This window comes from Alternaria ventricosa (genome assembly GCF_023758065.1).
Source record: "Alternaria ventricosa strain BMP 2768 chromosome Unknown scaffold_4, whole genome shotgun sequence".
NCBI lineage: Eukaryota > Fungi > Ascomycota > Dothideomycetes > Pleosporales > Pleosporaceae > Alternaria > Alternaria ventricosa.
The window spans coordinates 2,029,016-2,051,772 of record NW_026055684.1 but is presented as its reverse complement, the minus strand read 5'-3'; the positions used below and the strand labels follow the sequence as shown (position 1 = coordinate 2,051,772).

The window sequence follows — 22,757 nt, the reverse complement described above, 5'->3', positions numbered from 1 at the left end:
AACAGGTACTCTGTGATGTTACAGAGGCCTCCTAGCACCTCCCAATGCGATATCAAATGAACGCTCTTCCAATTGAGCGTCTAAATCGTGTACATGTAAAGTGAGAGTCCAACCTCCCTTCTAAACCCAGAAGCAGATTGCACGAAGAAGTTGCCCAAGTGACCGGCAGACGGGCAGAAACTGGGTAATGGGACTAAACGCTGGAGACAACAAGGCGAGGGTACTAGGCAATCGGACAAAAAAGAAATAGGGTCCTTGAAGAGCGTTGGAAGGGCCTGAGGATATGATGTTGGGACAATTTACAGCCAAGTGAGTTTTGGTGATTGATAGGTGAGTGGTTTCGGGGATCGAGGAACGATGACGGAGCTCAGTTGTCGCCACTGTCAACCTCAGCTGGCGGTGTCTCAGCTTCCTCTTGTAGTATGGGCTGCGGTATGACACCGAGACTCTTGCGTTTACTCTTTCTCTCTGAGTCTCCGTCTTTCTTTATGCCATTTGCCTCGGAGGACGCAGAAGTAGGGCTCAGGGTGCTGCTCGATTTCTTGTTAGGGGCCATGCTCGAGTAGCCTACGGTGAGTTTGGATGTGCTGTCGTTGTTCTCGGACTTGTCGGCAAAGTCTTTCCACTTGCGCCAACCGTCAAAGTCGATGAGCGCTTGCATGCAGCCCCACTCCTTGACCTTGCGTTCAAGCCAAACAAAGTTGACAGGCTATGACATGTGTTAGTATGAATCTGCTAATACAGGGCGTGAGTCCTTACCTTGGTCAAAAAGTCGTTGCAGCCAGCCGCCAGAGCCTCGTGTCTGTCGCTCTGCAGCGAACTGGCTGTAAGCGCGACGATAATGACGGGGCTCTTGAACATGCCCTTGTCACCGAGGCGGTCATCCTCGCTCAGCTCGTCTTTGCCGTTGCCCTCTGATCCAAGCCTATTGTTAGGGGCCTCACTACTGCCACTGCTGAAGACGCCGATACTGTTGACACGCTCCAACCGCCGAATCTCCTTGGTTGCCTCCAGACCGTTCATGACTGGCAGCTGAATGTCCATGAGTACAAGATGGAACCCGCCTGCCTTCCACTTGGTGACTGCCTCTTTTCCGTTCATTGCACGCTGCCATCTGACCTTCAGACGCTGCATGAAAGCACCCAAAACTCGCAAGTTAATGATGTTGTCTTCTACAATCAACACATTGATGGGCGGCACTGAGCCATCCAAAAGACCGGCTGGCAAACTCGGTGCTTCCACAGGCGGCTTTGGTCTCCGCTTTTTCTTATTGTTCGGCTGGGGCGATGATATGCGTGGGGTGGGCGGAGTCGACTCATGGAGGGTTTGTGAGTGAGAGATGGGGTCGGCTGAAGCGGGCGGGGTGGGTATCGCGTTGTTCGAGGCGGCAGAGTTCTTTGCTTCGGAGGCGGAGGAGTCATGGCGCGGCCGGTTTGGAGGGCGGACAGACGTGGCAGAGGAGGGGATGCCGCCGCCGAGGGTGGTTGGTGAGGCCGTGTGCGTTCTAGGGTATTTCGGTCGATGGGCGTGCAGCGGGCCTCGTCTGGTACCGCCGGGTGAGGGCAGTGCAGGCAACTGTCCGGTGTTGAGCACAGCTATCGAGTGGGGCGCATGAGGCAGGGGCATGCGGGCCTCATGCGGCGGGCCCGAGGCAGCGGGAGAGGGAGCGACGACTGGCATGGGCGGGAAGTACTCGGTCTGCGGGTGGACGCCATCTTCGTGGTGGTAGTAAAAGGGCACGCGTGGTGAGGGCTTGGGGGTTCTCCGTTGGGGCACGTCGATGATGAGGGCCTCGGTCACGTTCTGGCCGCCGGGGAAGTAGGCATCCAGGGTGCGGCACATGTCCTCCTCGGGGCCCAAAGTGCGGTCTCCTCCCCGCTGGTTGTCGCGCGGGATGATGCGCAGCGTGACGTCGGGCGAGTCGAAGCTCCTTCCCAGCGAATTGGCGTACTTTTTGAGAATCATCTCGCGGACGTCGTCGACCAGATCGTCCTCGCGGATCTGCACCAGCGTGGCCGAGGCGCTGGGCCGCTTGACCCAGATCTTGCGGTGCAGCATGCCAGCGCTGAAGTTGGCGGGTGCTCCGCCAAAGTAGTCGGCGACGGTGGGCGGGCCGGTCTGGATGGCAGCCTGGGGGATGTCGGGGACGAGCAGCTTCTTGATTATCTGGGCATCGGTCTTGTTGACGACGGACTGGCGGCGGACGAGCGCGGGCGATGGGTTGTGCGAGGTGTCGTTGCTGCTGGCGGGGACAGGCTCGGTGGTGGTGTGGTCGCTCGGGGCGGAAGAAAGCGACGATGGCTCGGCGCGGTTGAGCTCGGCAGGCTGCTGCACTACGGGGTGGAGAGGCGTGGGCGCCTCGAGAGTCACCTCTGGGAGGACGACAGGCACGTCGGCGGAGGGCTGGCGCTGGTGGTTGTGGTGGTGGCTTGCGCTGCTCGCGATGCTCGTGCAGGTCGAGTGTCGATCTCGCGAGGTGTTCAGGCTGCCAGTGCTGCCGTTGCCGTCGGCCTGACTGTCGGCGGCCACTCCAAGCACATCCGACCTGACCATGCGCGGATCAGCTGTCTTGTCGTCGGGAGTCTCCGCGCCAGACACCTCGGGCAGCTGCTGCAGCGAGACGCTCTTGCGGAGGGAGCTGGTCGGCGGCGGGCGCGCATGCCTCTCGCTGCCATGCGAGGAAGTGAGTGAGCGTGCACTGCTCGACGTCGCGCTGCTGCGTCTCAACAACTTGGACCGCGCATTCTGCAGCCGTGTCTTGATACTGCTCATGCCAGAAACCAGCCGGAGGCGCCCAGCATGCAGTTTGGAGATGCGCTGCGAGGCCGTCGTGGTGCGGGCGTTGGGTAAATAAATGGCGGCCTGGCTGCTAACGAAGCTATGGGGTGCGCTTGGCCTGGCTATCCATCACTTGCCGGTAATCCAAGAGGGTCGTGATGCGGCGGGCACACCAGAAAGAATAGACAACTACGATTAGAACAAGAAGGAAAGGGGCATGGATCGATTACTACAAGACACGAAAAGGAAATGCGTCGTGTTGTGCTTCTTGCAAGCAAGTATTACCATGTTAATCTCAAAGCGCGCTTGGGCCTTGGAAAGAGGAGCGCATTCCCCATGCCCCCTCTCACTTATGCCGCCCAACTTCCAGGCCTGCCACCGGACTGTGTGCCCAGTCTGCCTACGTAGTTATCATGCCATCAAGGCCCTGAAGCGTGCAAGACGTGTTTGAACCCAATGACAGCAGCATCGCGTATCACAGCTGAGCGCCTGAACTCTGCTTCACAGGCTACCCCAGCGCGTTCAGCGCCAACTCATCTCCACCTCACCTCCTATCTCCTCTGGGCCGCCTGTACTCCAAGGCGTAGCCCCTCTGCACCCGCACACCCATCGTCGATTCCTCCGGATCTCGCGATGCAGCCTTCGCCACATGTATGCACCTCGTTGCGATAACCTGATATACGGTACGATCTATGCCAGATGTGGTGTGGCTGATGAGGGCACCACCACAGCCCATTGGCTGACATGTGCAACCGCACTTCCTAATACGTCGCTACCATACATAAGTAGTCGCCAACTGCAACGCTTATCACGAGATGCGACTATTATCTTCACAGACTTGACGGACCTGCTCGACTTGTTGCGGCGGTCAAACACCATCAAAGTTTATAGTAGAGATTTATGTCACAGTTGTGTTCTGTCGCTACGTCAGCTTGTTGTCGCCAACTCATTCACCACGGCTTGAAATATCACACTTTTGTCCCATTCTTCCACATACGACCACAGGATCATGAAATCAGCGCTTCCCGTTCGCTCAGCGGTACTTAAGCATGATACCGGTAGATTAGTACTCGGGTGGGTGACCACCGGGGAATCCCCGCTGTTGTATGTTTTTGCCATCTTTTTTGCCATTTCTTGAACATGTAGATGCGTGCGTGCACACTTCCATCACTTCATTAAGGAAGAAAATCGAGCACCCTGGAGCCTACGTCAGTGGCGGTGAACCCACTTTGCATGATTTTACATTGATGTAGGCTGCAGACCTGCTCATTTTTTTTCCGTGTATGAGTTGCCATACACGTGCCTCCTTGAATGACGGCAGAGAAGAAGTGAAGACATGAGCACGAAAACCAACAAGGGTGATTTAGTAGTGAACGTTAGCAATGCTTATACCTCATACATAAGATACGTTCACATTTCATAGAGCTGGTATGCGCTCCATACCAAAGCGTACCGGTATCGGTTTCAGCACGTATAGCGTGCGGGCGACGGGGAAACTCGTCATAACAACAAAATACCCCACCAAGCACAAAGCCCCCTTCGCCTTCCATTTACAATGCTTCGTGATGGACCCGGGTTGCATATCCAATGCCATCCCTCTAGCCCTCTGTTCGAGTCTCGATTCTCAGGCTCGACACATCATATCCAAGGCGACGACCCGTTCTCGGGCTTCCCCTTGTGAAGCCCAAAGACTTAGACCTAAAAGTCCTTGAAGCTCTCTTCCCACTTGTCGCTCAGTTCCTTGGTATATGGGTCTCTCTTCTCCGATTCCGGTTCGTATTCATCAAAGTTGCGTGTGTCAGCGGGCCCCCTTAGATGTGGTACGATGGGTCCCTGGACTTCGCGGTTGTACAGCTTCTGCCAGTCAATGTTCTTAAACCACTCATGTTGTTTCACACGTTGAGCGCCGCCTGCGACGTTACCCAGTCGCTTGGATGTGTCGACGGTGCAGAGGCCGGAGATGAGGTCGCGCGCAGTGGGGGACATGGCAGAAGGGAAGCGTACACGTCCTTCTACGATTCTATAAGACATTAGCTCTCCTCTCTCGGACATCATGGATACCTGCGTACTGCTCGTAAATCTTCATTGGGTTCTGGTCCCAGAACGGTGGTTGTCCCACGAGGAACTCGTACACCAGGATACCAAACGCCCACCAATCGACTGCTGTGCCGTGGCCTGTGTTCCGGATGACCTCGGGGGCCAGATACTCGGGTGTGCCACAGAGTGTGTAGGTCTCTCTATTCTCTACCTTCTTGGCAAACCCAAAGTCCACCAGCTTGAGGTGGCCTTCGGCGTCTATGAGTATGTTTTCGGGTTTTAGGTCGCGATATGCGACGCCTTCCCTCTCGTGGAGGAACTCTAGGATAAGGACAATCTCGGCAGCATAGAACTGTGAGGTGGGCTCGTTGAAGCGCCGTGCTCTCCGCAGGTAACTGAAAACTTCGCCGCCGGGGCAGTAGTCGAGCTGTCCACCATGTCAGTCATTGACGAGTGCTCGCGATAGACGCCGCTACGTACCACCATGTAGAGGGAGTCCAGGGATTGGAAGCTGGCAACCATGGTGGTTATGAACGGGTGGCCAGCCACTTTAGCCAGAACATTGCGCTCGTTCCGGACGTGCTCGACTTGCTTGAGCCGAATGACTGGGCGACGGGCGTCAGTAGATGCAGAGGGCGCATGTCGAGGGCGCAGACGTACCATCGACTTTGCGCAGAATCTTCAATGCGAAGACTTTGTTCTCGTCGCCCGCCTTTGCGTCCTTCAATCGCACCAGCCACACGCGCGCAAATGTACCTGACGTAGAGTCAGCGTCCTGTCCTCGTCTAGCGGCGTGGACAAGTATGCGCACCGGTGCCGAGGGTCTTGATCAGCTCAAAGTCTTCCTCGCGCAGGACCTTGGACGAGTGGCCGACGGGCTTCTTCTCCGGGTCAATGTCAATCTCGTCGTGGCTGAGCGTGTGCTTTTGCGCCTCCCATTGCGCCAGGTGCTGCTTCTCTTCCTCGCGCGGTCGGTCCATGGCCGAATCGGTGCGGTCGTGTAGCGGGCCAGAATGCGACGGTGAAGAGGCCTCCTTCTTGTCCCGGTGGTGTTGCATGGGGTGCAGCATGTTCTTGAAGGTAGTCGCCATGGTGGCGGGTTATGCGCCTGCGACAACGGGGTAGGGGTGCGAGTAGTAGGCGCGATCGAGGGGTCGGGTGGGTTGCTCAGGTGCTGTCTTATCCGGAATCAGTAACGGAAGCAACTCATGGCAGCAGGCACAGGCAGCGGCGGGGTCAATCCTCGGGTTTGTAGGTGCGTAGTAAGCAAACGTATCGTGAAGGGCAGCCTGTGGTTAGGCGGGTCGGCCGGGCGTGTAGCACTCGACGACCGCGGCCAAGGGGCACGTTGGACTATAAAGCGGGCGCGACCAGGTGCATGCATGGCGGGGGCTTTTGATCACTCACTCAATGACGCAGGGCGTGGGGACTGGGCTTGCAACAAAGCCGACTTAAGCCTGATGAGACGGCACGCCGCTCCACTTGTCGAGTACGAACCTGATGTGTTTTTAACTTTCCGATGTGAGCAAACATAGTGCCTTTTTAGGTTCCTGTTAGCTACTGCTTAAACAGACTTCCCGTACTCGGCCGCACCAGACGTAATTACACGCTATCGGCCGACGTTCTGCCATTCTGCCTGTTCATCTCATTTCGATACGAATCGCCATACGAGGATATAACATGCTATTCGACTGTACTAGATATGCCCAAACTCCGAAAACTGTAACTCCAAGTATTGCATGCTCGTCAACTATATCTACACCATGTAGTCGTACAAATGCCCACCGCCAAGTTCGTCTACAACGTAGGAGTTGAGTGTAGACGTTTAGAAGAGACAAGTCTTGCGTGATTTGCAGCTCAGCCACTTGCTCGGGTGTTGAGGATGAGTGCGACGATGAGTCTAAGCATGTTAGTTGTTGGCTAGTCGCATCACTCCGTTGGACGTACCCGTAAAGACCCAGGACTTCGGCGAAAATGAGGATGAGGACCATGCCGACGAAGATCCTCGACTGGCGCATGAAAGAGCGTACACCCTACATGTGTCAGTGTGTGCCGCCATTGTAGAACCAACGCTACATACGGCGTCTCCCACGATTCCGATCGCGTAACCCGCAGCCAGGCCAGATAACCCGACTGACAGACCGGCAGCCATGTGCATGAATCCAGCATACAGCGAGTATGTGTTGTCCGGCGGCGGCTTAATGTCGCTAGCGATGAGGACGGATATGACGAGGGCGTAGACGGCCAAGATACCGGACATGACGATGGGGATGAGCGACTGCCCTTGTTAGCCGGAGCTCTTACAGACACCAAAGACAGCTTCCTACCTTCATAATCAGGTCTGGCCTGTATGTTCCGATACCAGCGATGCCGATGCCTGCTTTGGCTGTGCCATAGGCAGCTCCAGCGCCTGCTGCCGTTAGCTCCTGCACGTCCAAGCGGTTGGGTCGGGTCTCGTACATCCAAAGATCATCTGGGCGCGGTTCGTATATTAGTTCGACAGCTACGTGGGAGAGGTGCTACTCACAGCAAACGCGATTCCGCTCTGCGTCGTAGGTTAGCTATGAAGTCATCAACACGGCGTGGCACTCACCATGCCAAAGAACGGCGCGAAGCTCGGCGCGAGCTCATTTGACGACATGATGCCTGCTCGGGTGATGCGCAGGTCGGGCGGGTGGTGTAGTAGCGAGGGAGTCGACGCGTGATGGGTGAGGCGTTGAATGATTGATAGTCGTTGCGCTGGGCGTTCGTAGGAGAATGGCACTAGGCTGCTTCGGGGGGCAGCACGCCCCAGCGCTTCTAATACACACGATCGTGGATACGACTACACCATACCCGCCCATTTCGCACCTACACCACCTCGCATCTTCACGTATCTTCATTCAGGACGGCCCTGGGTCCTCGCTGGGCGGCTTCAACCCTTCCTGCCCCAGTCGCCCTCCTCCCCTCGGCCACACCCCGCGGCACTGCACCCCGACCAGGCAAGACTGCGCAGAGACATGGCCGACTACGGGAACCACCAACGTCCAGAGTATGCGCGCGGTCCCAACCATGGCCAGCCCTCGGGCGCACGGGAAACCGCCTTCACCAACATCTTCGGCGCCAGCCCCCAAATGGCCGGCCGCTCGCAGACCATGACTTCGCAGTCTCACATGCGCATGCCCGACAGAGCTGCCACCATGTCCAGCCAGACTGCCGATATGATGCAGCGCGCCCCGCCCATGCGCCAGCCGGTCAATGGCTATGATCGTCGCCCTCATCCCCAATACGACGCGCGCCCGGGCAGCAATCCCGGAGAGCAGCGGCCCATGGACCCCCAAAATGCCTACAATCGCCCCATGCCGAACGGCTACGGCCAAGACCCACGATACCACCAGGGCCCTCCGCAGCCTCAACGCCAGCCGCAGCCGCAGTACCTCCCCCAGCCGCTTCGCCCGGAGCGTCAGCCATACGGACAGCCCCAGCGCTTTGACCCGCGAACCTCCCCTCCAGGGCAGCCCCCCTTCACCAAACCCATACCCAACCGCTTTCCCGGCCCACCGGGCCCTGCAATGAACGCTGACCCGTATCGCTCGCAGTCACTAGCTTTGAATCCGCGCCCGCAATTCACCCCCGGAGGACCTTCTCACCCCTCGCAAGCAAACACCTTCCGCCAACAACCGTATATGAACCACATGGCACGGACTACTGCCCAGGGGCGTGTTGTTCCAGAACGACCCGACGAACGGACAATGTCTATGACCTCTTACACCAGAGACCCCGAGCACACTCAGACAATGAGCGGCAGGATCATACCAAACCGAAGACGAGAGTCTGGCGGATCGGAAATGGCACCTGGAGCGCCCGGCCAGCCCCAGCATATGAACGCTGGACTCCCGCCAAACCCCAGGAGCATCAGCCAAGGCAGCGTACCAACCCAGTCCCGCACCATGTCCATGGCATCGACCGTTGTGCCTCCGTCCGAACGAACCAACACCATGTCTTCGATGACATCGCGTCCTGACTCTACCCAGACTATGGGTAGCAACGCCAGCAACAACAGAACCTCGAATCAGTCCATGACCTCGCTATCACAGGGGCAACAGGTTCCTGCCGCCCAGCGACGCGCACCGCTTGTGTACCCCGCCTTGCTATCACGAGTTGCCGAAACCTTCCAGGATCGAGTTGGTCTAACAGAGAAAGAGAAGGACGGTCTGGTGTATAAGAGTGCCTTTACCGGCGCGGACGCGGTTGACCTCATCTCGTTCATCATCAAGACGACGGATCGTAATCTAGCACTGCTTCTCGGCCGCTCTTTGGACGCCCAAAAGTTCTTCCACGATGTGACTTACGCTCACCGGTTGCGAGATTCGACCAACGAGATCTACCAATTCCGCGAGACCATGGTAGAGGACAAGTCTGAGATCAACGGCGTCTTCACGCTTCTCACCGAATGTTACTCTCCCACGTGCACTCGCGACCGCCTGTGCTACTCCATTGCTTGCCCCCGCCGCCTCGAGCAGCAGGCTCGTCTGAACATGCGCATTCAGCCAGGTCTCAAGCGTGAGGAGTCTAGGGCGAGTTTGCATGAGGACAAGGACAATGAAGAGCAGAAACTCTGGATCAACACTGTGCCTAAGGAAGTGTCTGAGAGTGTGTCTGAGAAGGAGCAGAAGCGACAAGAGGTCATATCTGAGCTCATGTATACCGAACGCGATTTCGTAAAGGACCTGGAGTATCTCCGCGACTTCTGGATGAAGCCTCTCCGTAACCCCGCGACTTCACCCATCCCCGAGCACCGCCGCGAGAAGTTCGTCCGCACTGTTTTCTCAAACTGCCAGGAAGTCTACATGGTGAACTCGCGTATGGCCGAACAGCTCACGAGGCGCCAGCAGAAGGAACCCGTTGTTCGGAATGTCGGAGACATCTTCCTCGAGTATGTGCCACATTTTGCGCCCTTCATAAAGTACGGTGCGAACCAGCTCTTCGGTAAGTACGAGTTTGAGCATGAGAAACGCACAAATACCGGATTCGCCAAGTTTGTCGATGAGGTAGAGAGAATGAAGGAATCGCGAAAGCTCGAGCTCAATGGTTATCTTACCAAACCAACAACAAGATTGGCCAGGTACCCGCTGCTCTTGGAGAACATCGCAAAGTACACAGCCGATGACAATCCCGATAAGGAAGACATTCCCAAGGTCATCAAGATTATCAAGGAGACTCTGTCGAAGGTCAACGTGGAATCTGGAAAGGCGGAAAACCATTTCAATCTGATGCAGCTCAACAAGGACCTTAAGTTTAGGCCTGGAGAGTTTGTGGATCTGAAGCTGACCGACGAGAACCGGCAATTGGTGTTCAAGGGTACTTTGAAGAAGACTCCCACTGAGACCACTGGTGACATTACTTGTTACTTGTTCGATCATGCAGTTTTGTTGGTCCGGGCGAAGACTGTCAACAAGCGCGAGGAGCAGAAAGTCTACAAGAAGCCTATACCTCTGGAGCTGTTGGTCATCACCCAGATGGAGGAGGTCAATCCCAAGTTGGGCATTTCCAAGAGACCATCAGCCAACTTGATCGCTGGCAAGGCCATTGCCGCTGCTACTCCAAAAAACAACGACCCCAAGCAGCAAGGATACCCTATCACCTTCAAACATCTTGGAAAGGGCGGTTACGAGTTGACACTATTTGCCAGCACCCCCATATCTCAGCAGAAATGGATGGAGCACATCGACACACAGCAGCGAAGTCTGAGGGAGCGAAGTAACATCTTCACTAAGACGATCGTCAACGAAGGCTTTTTCTCTCCGACCATCAGAGTCACCTGCGCTGTTCCGCTGGGTATGTATCTCATCATCCTACTAATAATCTCGATACTAACTTTTGACAGACGGTGGTCGCAAACTGGCTCTTGGTACTGATGCTGGTGTTTATGTCGTGGAGCGGAAGCCAAAGGATGCCTCCATGCGACCTCGTCGTGTTTTGGATTGCAAGGGTGTAACCCAGATCGAAGTTCTCGAACAACACGCAATCGTGCTTGTGTTAGCCGATAAAACGTTATATTCATACTCGACAGAGGCTCTGGAATCCGACGAGACCCAGTCCATGGTCAAGCGGCCACGCAAGATTTGCCACGCCAACTTCTTCAAGGCTGGCATCTGCTTAGGGCAGCAACTGGTGGCTGCAGTCAAGACATCCGCGCTCTCGACCACTATCAAGGTGTACGAGCCAAAGGAGCAGATGGGTAACAAGAACAAGAAGTCAGGTTTCGCGAAGATGATGCTCTCAACGAGCGGAGCAGACCAGCTCAAGCCCTACAAGGAGTTCTACATTCCCACCGAATCGACATCTATACATTTCCTGCGATCCAAGCTATGTGTCGGCTGTGCACGCGGTTTCGAAGTCGTTAGTCTGGAGACGCTTGAAACACAATCGCTGCTCGACCAGGCAGATACCTCGCTTGACTTCGTCGTACGCAAGGAGAACATCAAGCCAATTCATATCGAGCGTATGGCAAGCGAGTTCCTGCTTTGCTACACAGATTACTCCTTCTTCGTCAACCGTAACGGCTGGCGGGCAAGGCCCGACTGGAAGATCACTTGGGAGGGCACACCACAAGCTTTCGCCATCTTTAACCCCTACATCCTTGCCTTTGAGCCTAGCTTCATCGAGATACGCCATATGGAGAGCGGCGGTCTGGTGCACATCATTACAGCCAAGAACATTAGATGGTTACACACTTCGACACGAGAAGTAAGTCAATCACATAAGATCACATTCGTACAGAAAGCTAACAAAATCCAGATCCTGTACTCCTATGAAGATGAACTCGGCACCGATGTCATTGCCAGTCTTGATTTCTGGCAAACTGCAAACGGTGGAAAGCAGTCGCTTGATGTCCAGCGCTCATACGAGAAGAGCTAGACTCGACAGTAGCCCGCAACAAAACCTTAACGTCGAGCCTCTACCCTCGAACACACGAGCACGAAACCAGTGGCAAACGCATAATCACAGCCACGTATGCACCATCTTTTCTGCTGATGACTGCTTTGCGGTTCTCTATGTCATCCTACTTGTCAGCGGAGGCATGCGACATTGTGGTCAGGGAAAGCTCAGGAAGTGCCTCGACCGAGCCGCGGGCGGTGGCGATGGTTGATCACGTTGATTATTACTCTCCTTCTCTGAGGTCAAGAGGAGAGAATACATTTGTATCATAATAGACTCGCACGGTGATTGATCTCGTTGGGTTTTCCAAAGGCAACTAGGCTCAAAATGTGTTGGAGGCATACCAGGTAGTGCGATTGTTGAAGATATAATCTGAAGATGCGATTTAGCGAGTTTGATCACCTTCTCTTTCCTATTTGTCATCTCTCTACCTCAATCCCGAAGAGTTATGTTTTGGTACTATGGCTGCGCCTTTTAGTTCGCTTCACTTGCTCGCATCCCGACACCATACCCGAGATGCGGATTAACCGCCGTTACCGACGCTGGAAGTGGGTATCTCCACCGTCACTAACACTATGGGAGGTCTAGTCGGATAACGTGTTCCTTAGTCTATGGCTAGCTTCATGGTCGGTCCTATTTCTCGAACCATCACATGACGGGGTTCAGCTCAGTGTAGTAGTACCTCCGATGTCGTTCCTTGTCACTATACTGCCGGAACGTTATTATTCTCCTACCGGCATCTATCCACTGCTTCTTCACCGATCACACGGCCAAACAACTATCTGAATCGAAAGCATCGTTGCTAGAATCATGGCTCCCGGTGTACTATGGGTTGCTTCACGCGTCGTGAATCCTGATAAGCTTTCTACTGAGAAGTTCTGCGATTGGTACGAGAATGTATGTACTTCGATCCTTCTTCATGAGCAGTTTCCCATAAAACCACGAAGAAGCTGACGAGAAATGAAAGGAACACATCCAAGAAGTCATCAGCCTCGGCGGCGTGCCCTCCGGTGTACGCTACCAAGCCATCCAACCCCAACCACCATCTGTCTACAGCAATGAATTTCCATGGCTAGTACGTCCCCAAATTTATAACCACAATGACCCCCATCTAACCCCCAAACCCCAATAGGTAACCTACGAATTCCCCGACCTCGTCTACAGAGAAAGTGAAGACTTCAAAAACATAGCCGGCAAGAACCCTCCCAGCCAAGAACTAATCAACACAATCTACAAAAACTCGGCCTTCGCCATCCGCTTCTACGAAGAAATCCAAGCCGTCAAGGGAACCACTACATCGCCTACTAAATTCGTCATCTCAGCTGCTCTCCAACCGCCCAAAGACGCTTCTTCAGACGCAGACTTCGATGCGTGGTACCGCGAAGAACACCTTCCGATTCTCTCACGCGCACCGGGCTTTGTGCGCTCGCGCCGGTTGAAACTAGCGGCTGCGTCTACGCTGGAGGACTTCCAGTTTGGAGATGCGATGGAGACGGCGCCGAGGTATTTGGCATTGCATGAGTTTAGTGGGGAGGTGTTACCGTTGCAGGAGTTGGAGGAGAGTGGACAGACGGAGTGGGCGAAGAAGGTTATGGGTGGATTGCTCAAGCAGGAGGTTGGATTGTATGAGGTTAAGAGGGTTTATAGTGAGGAGGAGTGGGGGAGTGTTGGGAAATAGAGAGGAACACATAACTTGTTGATGTTTTGTGAACTGTTCTCATTGAAGTTGGATGTGTCGTCTATGGACGGCTAGTATGCTTTGGTTGCATATATTCCTTAGGTAGCTACCTAGGCACATCTGCTTGCAAATGTAGATTCGTATCATTACCTAGCTACCTACCTTTTGGCTGATGGGTACACGTGATCTCATTCGCCAACCCTGATCAAAGCTGTCCTTCGAAATCGCTCAATAGCGTCTCAAATACATCTGCTGTGCCATGTGCGTCTACTGACGCGGTATGCCATTTCTTCTCCGTAGTTGCCACGGGGGTCAAGCTCTTGCCTAGCTTGCTCAGCTTTCATAAAGGACCATTTGGCGCACACCTTCCCACTATATCCAACAAATAGTAGACCGGGACTTGGAGCTCATCTTGGTTCTCTTGGGCGACAAGAATATGGTCTTCTCTGCACTCTATATTCGCCAAAGCATCGGCATCATGTCTAGTACCTTATCTTAGGTGCATAGTCAAGGTCCGATAGATGGCCAACAGAATTCAACTTAATGAGTTAGAACCGTCACCATGCGGTGTGCTAGTGCAGTGCCATATGCGCCACCTATTCGTCTCTGTTCCAAGACTCTAGCTGGCAAACATCGTAGACACTAACGTTTAAAGCCAAGAACCATCTGCTTTGCATGGTACCCGGTGCTTTTCCAAGACTTGAGAACAAGTCATCCCGCGCCGAACAACCCGTTTCCCCATGCGCAAGAACTCCGACTCAGAACCACAATGACCGGCAAGACTCCGATTATGCGGGCTTATGCAAGAGTTGCAAAAGATTCTCCCGGAGGGCTGCCTCGTCCATCTGCCTCGTCCCATAGCTCCTGTAGTTGGGATTCAAAGCCCCATGTCCCAGCGATGTTGCGTGCCTCGCTAATTGGAACGCATATGTTTGCGGCGTTCATCTCCATCCGACATGTCAAGTTTGCTGGTTCCGTCTGATTGGCGGCTGAATGACCATCTACATTGTGGTAATCGAGAGACAGTGATGGTAATTCACTAACCACTTCTACAATGGCTTTGAGGTTAATCTTCTTCTAGCCCCGGACAAGGAAGCGGAGGATTGATGTTGTCTGTCCCATCATTTCATAGTGCAGTATAATCTCTTCGCCAAAATCGCCGATGCGATTCTTTTCTTGCCTTTCCTCGTACAGGTCAAACGTGGCGGCGAACGCCCCAATGCTTGGTAGCATGGCGCTCTTATGGTCGTGCTCCTTGGCGTGGATAAGTGCGTCCTGCTTACAAAAGAAGATGGTTGGATATGCTGAGCATATCAAGCCGTCCTGCCTGGGATGTGAGTGCCAGGAACCCTTTAGACGGCGAGTGGTCCAGAAAGTATGCTTCGGTACCCTCATCATGACATCGCGAGCGTCTCTTCTGCTCCGAGGCAGCGTCTATTCTTGGATTGTTTCTATCACGATATGCCTACACTTAATATGCAAGCCTCGCTCACCACTCCAGGCTCAAGCTGTCAGCCCAGCTGCCCTTCTTCTCAACCTTGTACGCACTCTCGACATTTCCGTTCCCCAAATCCGCGCCGTAGAAATGCGCAAAGCAACCTCTGCCGACCTCTTCCCACTTAAGCTCACCCTTCTTATCCGCATGAACCTGCCCATCGCCATCGGTGCCCGCGACCAGCACGTCGTACTTGATCTTCAGCAGCCACAGCTCCGAGACGTCGCTGAAGAACTTATCCGCAGTGCCGGGTACTTGCTCCGAGGTCGAAAGGTGGATGTAGCCGTCATTGCGGTCGAGGTCTGAGAGCGGGAGACGCGCGGGGAGGGGGGATGGCGGGGCAGCAGGGAGGATCTTGTAGAGGTAGGTTGGAAGGGGCGAGGGAGCCGGCATTGTGGCGCGTAGTATGGATTGCGATGACTGGAATGATCCCGGTATTGAATGTGCGGTGAGAACAGCTCGTGACAGGCGAGTTCGAAAAGATGGTAGTTCGGGCACAAACTAGAGAGCGTCACAAGTCGCGAGAAATGCACGTTATTCTCATGATTGGCCGACGCGAGATTACGTGAGACAGGGCGATTATCCACCCCAACCACGGAACCAACATGCCTCTTGAGCGCCACAAAAGTCAGCCTGGACGAGATTCATAGGCAACCATGTCGCGTCCGTCTGCGCACCGTACCTCGACCCATCCGCAACATCACAGTAGGGTTTTCCTGAGCGCCCCGTTGTGCGGTACATTTACGTCATCTTTCGGGCTTCGCACAACCGCAGGAGCTTTGGGTGCCAGAGGGCCACCGCAGAACACGTTGGCGACCAAAAACACCTACTCGTGAGACCCAGACACACGATTGGACGCGCGTGACGAGTCCATCCTGTTTTCCCATCCACTACCACGAGAAATCAAGACTCGCTACCACTCATATGCACCCACGATAGTCGCCAGGCTGGGTGTGCGCGCGGCTTGGTAGGATGCTCCGACCGGCAACAACAGTTTTAAACGCCAACGAGCCCGACCAACATGGTTTCCATACGACTCACCCAGGATGAAATGCACCACCTTTTGGAAGAGCAGGGAAATGGCCAGACGCGCTGCTGTGTCCAGGCGACGAATGCGACACCAGCTGGGTCGCATGTGACTTTTGGTTATCTAAACAAAGGAGCTGCAAATGTCATATTCAAGATCAGACCCGAGACCAGCACTGTCGCGACACGTTTCCAGTTCGTCGATGTACTTTCCAAAGACAGAAAAACTGGCGTAGCAACATCAGTACCCCATCGAAGCCTGATGGGAAGAGTCCTCCGCGTACCCAGAGGCGGCCTAAAACACTTGTCATCCCTAGAAATCCTGCATGGCTTCGAGCATGCAATCCGGCCACTCTTCCTCCCAGGTCCACGTAACAAACCCCAACAGCCCGCTCGCGATCTCACAAAGCACCTCATGGACCACGAAGGCGTATTACTCATGCCAGACGTCATGAGCCACCTCTACACGCGCGTCGAAAAGCACACCTTCGCAACCCCCCAGTCGCGACGAAAGTGCTGGGGCATCCTCCTCCCAGACATGTCGCCCACACCCGGTACATCCATCACCCTCGAAGTAAAACCGAAATGGCTCGCGCAATCGCCCAACGCACCACCTGGAGCAATCCGCTGCCGCACCTGCGCCATGCACGTTTCTGTACCCAAGAAAAGGGATAACTATATCTGTCCCCTGCAGCTGCTGCATGGAAACTCCTCGTCCCTACTACCATGGTCCCAAGCGACAGTTTCCGAACAGTTCGACAGCAATACTGGGAAAGAAGCCCGACCATCCCCCGCCGTCATCGCCGCGCTTGTAAAAGCACTCGTGGATTACCTTACCATCAGCGACGGTCTCGCGCTCCTACAACACCTCCTCAATCTGCAGAGTTCGCTTGATCCGCGGGGTGTGCTTTGTCGACCTAAGAGTAACGCCGAGGCGTTTGATCATAACCTTAGGCTGGCCATGACGCTGAGGGACTGCTCGATGTTCATCAAGGTTGCGTATGACAAGGCTGGTGTTACGGGGATAGAATCGAAATTGGGGGACTTGGATTTCAAGTCGGCGGAGAAGATTGTGGATTGGATGGATAAGGAGAGGGGGTTGTTGCTGGATGGGTCGTATACGAAGGGGGTGAAAGAGGGGCCGGTGTGTTGGCTTCAGAGGGGTTTGGGCGTTTGAGGATGTTTGTTAATGGCTGGAACAGTTTTCAGGTTGTTTTATTATGTTTTCATATTGAAGATAATGTATGAACACTATAGAAGGGGGGGTCTCAAGGGAACGGAAAAAAGATGGATGGGTTTCGATACAACAAGCACATTTAATTCAGATGTTTACATTGTCGCTAAAGAGGGAAGGAGGGTATCTATGTAACGCCAATGCCCATGAGATCCTATCGTAGATGGCGGGGACTCCAACCCTGTCCCTCGCCCAAAGAAGAATAAAAACGCTACAATCGCGTAACAAGAACACACTGACAGTGTTCGTTCATTCAATCATCAGTCATTTATGCAATCCACCACCTTAACACTCAGGCCCCCTCGGGGGTAAAACAATGCACACGAACGGTACCATCTTCACTCCCACTAACGACTCTCTCGTCACTCAAGCCCACGCAAGTGATAGGACCGGTATGCCCCGTAAGCGTCCTCTCGTGTTTCCCCGTCCGGGGATCCCATATCTTAATCGTCTTATCCTCTGCTCCACTAACCAGTCTGAGTGAATCGGCGGCAAGCGACCAGATGCCCTCGACATGGCCGAAGAAGCGGTGGACACAGCGACCAGAAGGTACGTGCCAGAGACGAATGGTGCCGTCGAGAGAGCCGGTGAGCATGTATGAGGGCGGAGACGGACGAGAGGGGTCGTCGGGAAAGAAACTTGGTTCCTCGGGGTGACTGTGGTGGTGAGAAGAAGAAGACGAGGTATGGGCAAGAGGCGGGGCGGTATCCGAGGCAAGGGAGGCAGTATCGGATGTATCGTTGTTTGCGTTTGCGACAAAGTCGTCTTCGTCAATTTCGAAGGCTTGAGGGAGGGGCAGCACTTGTTGGACTTGGCCGACGTGCCCTTCGTACGTCTTGATGCAGCGGTGGGTGTCGAGATCCCATAGCTTGACGGTCATGTCGTCGGAAGCGGAGAAGAGGGTACGCGAGGGGAGGTCGATCTTGACGGCGTTGACCCAGTCTGTGTGGCCTAGTAAGGTGGTGCGCTTCATGTGGCTGAAGTCGTGCACCATGATGGTGTTGTCTGAAGACCCGGATGCGAGGAGTTTGTCTGCCATGTGGAGGCCAATTACACCATCACTGTGGCCGTTCATGGATTTTACAAGTTGGCCTGTCCGCCAGTTCCAGATCTTGATCGTGTTGTCCAAGCTGCCGGTGATCAGTTTGCTGTCTTCAAACTGCAGGCATCGGATGCCTTGGGTGTGGCCTGTGAGGGTGCGGATCTCTTGGCCAGTCTTGATGTCCCAGACTTTGATCGTGGCATCGTAGGAGCCGGTGATGAGGACTTCATCGTCGAATTGCAGGCACATGACGCCGTTGGTGTGGCCCTTGAATATACGTGTCGAATAGCGCCCATACTTCCAGTTGCTCCCAACCTTGTAGCGATCCTTGTAGACATCCTTCCATGGTCGCTTCTTAGGGTGATCAAAGTATGATATGGCTTGGTCTTGACCTGCTTGGAGGCTGGTGCATGGTCGCTTATTCGAAGCTTCCGGGGAAGAATCGTCGTCGGGTACAGAGCGCTTGGTGCTGGCAGCGGGGTCGGGGCCCTGGGATAACCGATGAGCGAGTGTGTCGGGTGAGGTCTCGGGCTGTGGGGTGATGTTTGGCGACCACTCGTTGAGGCCCCGCCCCGATGCGCGTAATTGTATTCGTCTCTTCTCGTGGCGCAAACGACGTTGGTCGAGAAGCGGGAGTCCCCAGCCGCACTTTGTGCACTTCCTGTCAATGTGTTGTTCGCACATCTTGTGCCAGACGACGTCATCGTCGGCCAGTTGTCTCCACCGCCGATTGACCTGCGAGGCCTTGCAGAGCGAAGTGGTGTCGAGGTAGCAGAGGATCTTGAAGCCCAACTCGGTGGGGAGTGCGCCGAGAAAGTCGATCTTGATGAGGTTCCGGACGGAGGAGGATATGAAGGAGAGCTGAGGAAAGCAGCACTGGGCGAGGATGCCCTGCAGCATGAGGTTGCGATGGCGGGAGGGAGCCGCCGAGAAGAGCGACCAGACGTTGGCAATGCTCTGCTGGTCGGCCTGGGACTCTCTGCCGAGTTGTTCCTGCAGTTGCTCCATGGACGGCTCGTCTGCTTGTCGTCGACAGAGTAGATCGGGACGGTGTCGATAGCAGAACTTGGTGTTGGCAGTGCGTGGACGCTCGTCCTGCCCTGGGCTGTTGGCGCCGAGGGGGTTATATTGTTGGGGAATGTGCTGGGCGAGGTATGGCGTGATCATCTTCTCCATTTTCTTCGACTTGTTCGCCTGGGCCTCTTCGGCTTCGTCGGTGCTTGCGTGCTGGTGTCGTGTGCGCTCCGACATGCCTTCGTGGTCGTGGCCATGCATCAGGGCAGCGTGCGGGTCTGTCGAGGTGGCGGCGGTGAAGTCGTCAGGCGACGAGTCTCGGGGGCGCCATGAAAGGCGTCTTGGTCGGGGAGGAGCGGTGGTGGCGTGGGTGGTTTGCGACGCCATGGTCAATTCATGGGCTGCGGCAAGATGCGAGGGCTGTCGAGATTCCGGGGCGATATCGCGTGCGAAGCCCAGGTCGCTGGTTCAACAGGCGGCAGGCAGGGCGGATGTAACGGCGACTCGATGGCACGTTGCGCATAAATATGGCAAGCGAGCGACAGAGTTTGGGCGCACGAGGAGGTGGAATGGCGCAATGGCAGGCTTGGATAGCATCTTCAGCACGCAATGCCAATGTCTCCGCAGCCCTGTGGACCCTGGCACGCTTGCACCCCATGCACAAGCTCGGGCCATCTCTAGTCGCGCATGCCATCATTCACCATCACGAGCCTTGCATCGCCCACCACAACGCGACCGGCACCGCTGCCACTATGCTCAACACCAGCTGCCGTGGCCGCCGATACGATGGCCTCTCCCCCGTCCCCCGCTTCTCCCACCAGCAGCGCTGCATCTAGGACGTCGCTGGACAACGACCAGGCCCAGTCGCTCACGCTCGAGCATCTCGTCAAGCACTTTGTCGCCGCCAAACGCTCCCTCAACACCCAGACGGTCCTATGGCGCGCCACCGACATCGTCAACACCGCACGTGACCTGCTCGAAGAGAACGCAGTCGTTTCCGCCAAGAACACGTCCATCCGCAACCTCGTCGAGCAGCAGGTGGATGCCCTGGAAGCCGTCCGCCGCGGCGTAGACGTGGTCGAGTCGGAGGTCCAGGCCGAGTTCAAGCAGCTGCTCCACGACGTCGACGCCTCCTTTGCCGGTGTCAACTCGACCCTCGCCGTCCTCCGCGATACGCCCATTGAAGGCGCCCTGCAGCCTCCGGGCACTCCCCAGAAGCACCTCTACGACTTCATCGACAGCGCCACCGTCTCCAACCTCCAATCCACACTGCGCGCCTGCATAGACCGCTATAACGATGCTCATGCGACGCTCGACGAGAGCTCCCATGTCTTCGATACATGTCTGGACAACCTCTACTCCTCCATCGAGAACGTGCCCATGACACCCGTGTCCACGTCCACTCCGAGCCCTATACCTAGCCTCTACCATGATCTTGAAGGCCACGCGAAAGAGGCTGCGCAGGCATTCCAGTCGCTTGTTCAGCACTACGACCTGTGCATAACAGCCTTGCGCCATACAGAAGGAGGTTCCGCTGCTGCCACCCAAGCAACAGGAGATGCGCCAGTCCACTCCGAGGATAATGGCGCCGCGCCTCCCGAGCCCATGAGCGAAGAGGAGCGCCGCGACATGCTCAACGTCTTGCAAAAGGACGCGCAGGAGGTGGAAGACGTCGTGACCGAGATACAGGAACGAGGCTCTGAGATGACCTTCCTCCTGGGCCAAATCGAGAATCACATCCGCCACGTCCGCAGCGAGTCGTCAGCCCTGTCCAAGATACTCGAGATGATGTCGCAAATCACTGGCCAAGTCAAAGAGCACATTGTGACCTCACGCTCCTTCTATGCCTCATGGCTGGAAGACACACGGCCTAGCCTGCTCAGCGGCATCGACGAGTGGGAGAGCCAGCGCGACTTCTTCGAACGCTTCGACCTTGCCTACGCCGAGCTCCTCGTTGAGGTCTCGTCACGACGGAGGCGGCACGAAAAGGCCAAACGGAAGGCTGAGGAGGCGCAAAAGGAGCTAGACAGGATACGCCTCGAGGATGAACGTGCAAGGGAGCAGTTTACCGTGGCCCAGGGCGACTTTCTGCCCTTGGATATATGGCCGGGTCTGAGGGATCCGCCGCGCCAGTACGAGGTCAGAGTTGTACCCGCTAGTGTAGAGGGTGAGCAAGATGAGAACGACCAAGAAATATACGGTGGCCAGAGTATACCTCAACTAGGGAGGACCGTTGTTGAAAGGGCTCTCACGCGAGTCAAGCGACGAATGTAATTGACTGGTATCATATATACTGGCTATATAGCCCTCACGTCGGCTTCCGTCCGTGAGTAAAATAGAAGCGGATATACATATGCACATCCTTCCTCCTGATATCCGCAACCACCTTGGCAATCATGACACGGCACTCGGACTCACTCCAGCCCATGACCTTGCCCAGGAGACCGAGAGTGTAAGGCTCGATGCCCATGGACATGTGCTCGCGCTGGTAGCGGCCGATTTCCTTCATTTTCGCGTCCTTGGCCCAAGGGCCGATAGGGATCTACAGGCACCGCATTAGCCTCGTAAACGGCATAGTGTAGGGGAAGAGGGTAGACATACCTTGATGAGCTTCTCGTGAACATCGACGAACCCTGCATCCGTCATCCGCTGCTTCAGGCTATCCCCGGCCGTGATGTCCCTTCCCCACGTTTTGGCGGCAGCGTGGCACAACTCCTGCCACTAGAAGTAGAGGTACGAAGTCAGTATATGTATCACATGCACTTCGTACAGTCAAAACTTACCTTGAGCATGTCGGTAGCCAGCTCCATGGTCCCGTCGTCACACTCACACAACGCAAGCGGCTCCTGGAACTCTACCCAACCACCGGGCTTAGTGTGCGTGTACGTCTGCCGCACCAGCTTGTCCCAGTCGGAGATGCTGCCAGACATGGTTCGGCAGTGGATAAAGTCAAAGGCCTCGTCGGGGCTGTAGACCCATTCCGACTCGGCATCGTCAATGTAGAACTTGACGTTGGGCGGCACCCACGTTGGCTGGATGGGACTGAGATCAGTGCCTATGACCTGCGCCTCTGGGTGTTCATCGGCAAAGTCAATCGCCCAGATGCCGGTGCCGGTGCCGATGTCGAGCACGCGCTGGGGCGCAGGCGGGATGGGTGCATCGTAGAGCTTGCCGCCTAGGATGAGCAGGAAGATGTGGTGGAGGAGATCGAGGCGGTCTTGCTCCTGCTCGTCTGCAGAGGTGGAGGTACGAAGTCAGCATTTGTCTCACATGCACTTCGTACACTTAGGACTGACCGTTCGGTAAGATGTACGAGCCGGACCGGTAGCCGTGGTATCGCCGCCCATTGGAATACTCATAGTTCAGGATAGTCGATGCGATGGACGTGGATGCCGTGGATTCGCCGCCGAATGCCGAATCGCTATCGCTGTTGTTGGCCGTGTCGACGTCGAGATGCAGGACGGATTGCAGGTTGCCCTCGGCTGTTGGATCCTGCGGGGCTGACATGCTGTGTTCCAGTTCTTTTCCAAGA

At 55.4% G+C, this 22,757-nt stretch overlaps 9 protein-coding genes across 9 annotated transcripts; 4 read left to right on the top strand and 5 right to left on the bottom strand.

The window, feature by feature from the left end:
* Positions 1-367: 367 nt before the first annotated feature.
* J4E93_003366 (uncharacterized protein) lies at positions 368-2,772 on the bottom strand (the record flags this gene model as incomplete). The annotated part of the gene is made up of 2 exons (XM_049341305.1): positions 368-709; positions 760-2,772. 2 exons carry the CDS (start codon positions 2,770-2,772, stop codon positions 368-370), a joined length of 2,355 nt encoding a protein of 784 aa, XP_049202187.1.
* Positions 2,773-4,476: 1,704 nt separating this feature from the next.
* J4E93_003365 (uncharacterized protein) lies at positions 4,477-5,301 on the bottom strand (the record flags this gene model as incomplete). Its single annotated transcript, XM_049341304.1, has 3 exons — positions 4,477-4,798; positions 4,848-5,242; positions 5,296-5,301. The coding sequence occupies 3 exons, from the start codon at positions 5,299-5,301 to the stop codon at positions 4,477-4,479; spliced, it is 723 nt and encodes a 240-aa protein (XP_049202186.1).
* Positions 5,302-7,814: 2,513 nt separating this feature from the next.
* On the top strand, positions 7,815-11,715 carry J4E93_003364 (uncharacterized protein; the record flags this gene model as incomplete). The annotated part of the gene is made up of 3 exons (XM_049341303.1): positions 7,815-10,632; positions 10,682-11,544; positions 11,596-11,715. 3 exons carry the CDS (start codon positions 7,815-7,817, stop codon positions 11,713-11,715), a joined length of 3,801 nt encoding a protein of 1,266 aa, XP_049202185.1.
* Positions 11,716-12,804: 1,089 nt separating this feature from the next.
* J4E93_003363 (uncharacterized protein) lies at positions 12,805-13,414 on the top strand (the record flags this gene model as incomplete). The annotated part of the gene is made up of 2 exons (XM_049341302.1): positions 12,805-12,811; positions 12,927-13,414. 2 exons carry the CDS (start codon positions 12,805-12,807, stop codon positions 13,412-13,414), a joined length of 495 nt encoding a protein of 164 aa, XP_049202184.1.
* Positions 13,415-14,903: 1,489 nt separating this feature from the next.
* Positions 14,904-15,302, bottom strand: J4E93_003362 (uncharacterized protein; the record flags this gene model as incomplete). Its single annotated transcript, XM_049341301.1, has 1 exon — positions 14,904-15,302. One exon carries the CDS (start codon positions 15,300-15,302, stop codon positions 14,904-14,906), a length of 399 nt encoding a protein of 132 aa, XP_049202183.1.
* An 895-nt stretch (positions 15,303-16,197) lies between these two features.
* On the top strand, positions 16,198-17,112 carry J4E93_003361 (uncharacterized protein; the record flags this gene model as incomplete). The annotated part of the gene is made up of 1 exon (XM_049341300.1): positions 16,198-17,112. One exon carries the CDS (start codon positions 16,198-16,200, stop codon positions 17,110-17,112), a length of 915 nt encoding a protein of 304 aa, XP_049202182.1.
* Positions 17,113-17,461: 349 nt separating this feature from the next.
* J4E93_003360 (uncharacterized protein) lies at positions 17,462-19,612 on the bottom strand (the record flags this gene model as incomplete). The annotated part of the gene is made up of 1 exon (XM_049341299.1): positions 17,462-19,612. One exon carries the CDS (start codon positions 19,610-19,612, stop codon positions 17,462-17,464), a length of 2,151 nt encoding a protein of 716 aa, XP_049202181.1.
* Positions 19,613-20,011: 399 nt separating this feature from the next.
* On the top strand, positions 20,012-21,499 carry J4E93_003359 (uncharacterized protein; the record flags this gene model as incomplete). Its single annotated transcript, XM_049341298.1, has 1 exon — positions 20,012-21,499. The coding sequence occupies one exon, from the start codon at positions 20,012-20,014 to the stop codon at positions 21,497-21,499; it is 1,488 nt and encodes a 495-aa protein (XP_049202180.1).
* Positions 21,500-21,533: 34 nt separating this feature from the next.
* On the bottom strand, positions 21,534-22,732 carry J4E93_003358 (uncharacterized protein; the record flags this gene model as incomplete). The annotated part of the gene is made up of 4 exons (XM_049341297.1): positions 21,534-21,767; positions 21,827-21,946; positions 22,009-22,457; positions 22,522-22,732. The coding sequence occupies 4 exons, from the start codon at positions 22,730-22,732 to the stop codon at positions 21,534-21,536; spliced, it is 1,014 nt and encodes a 337-aa protein (XP_049202179.1).
* Positions 22,733-22,757: the final 25 nt, after the last annotated feature.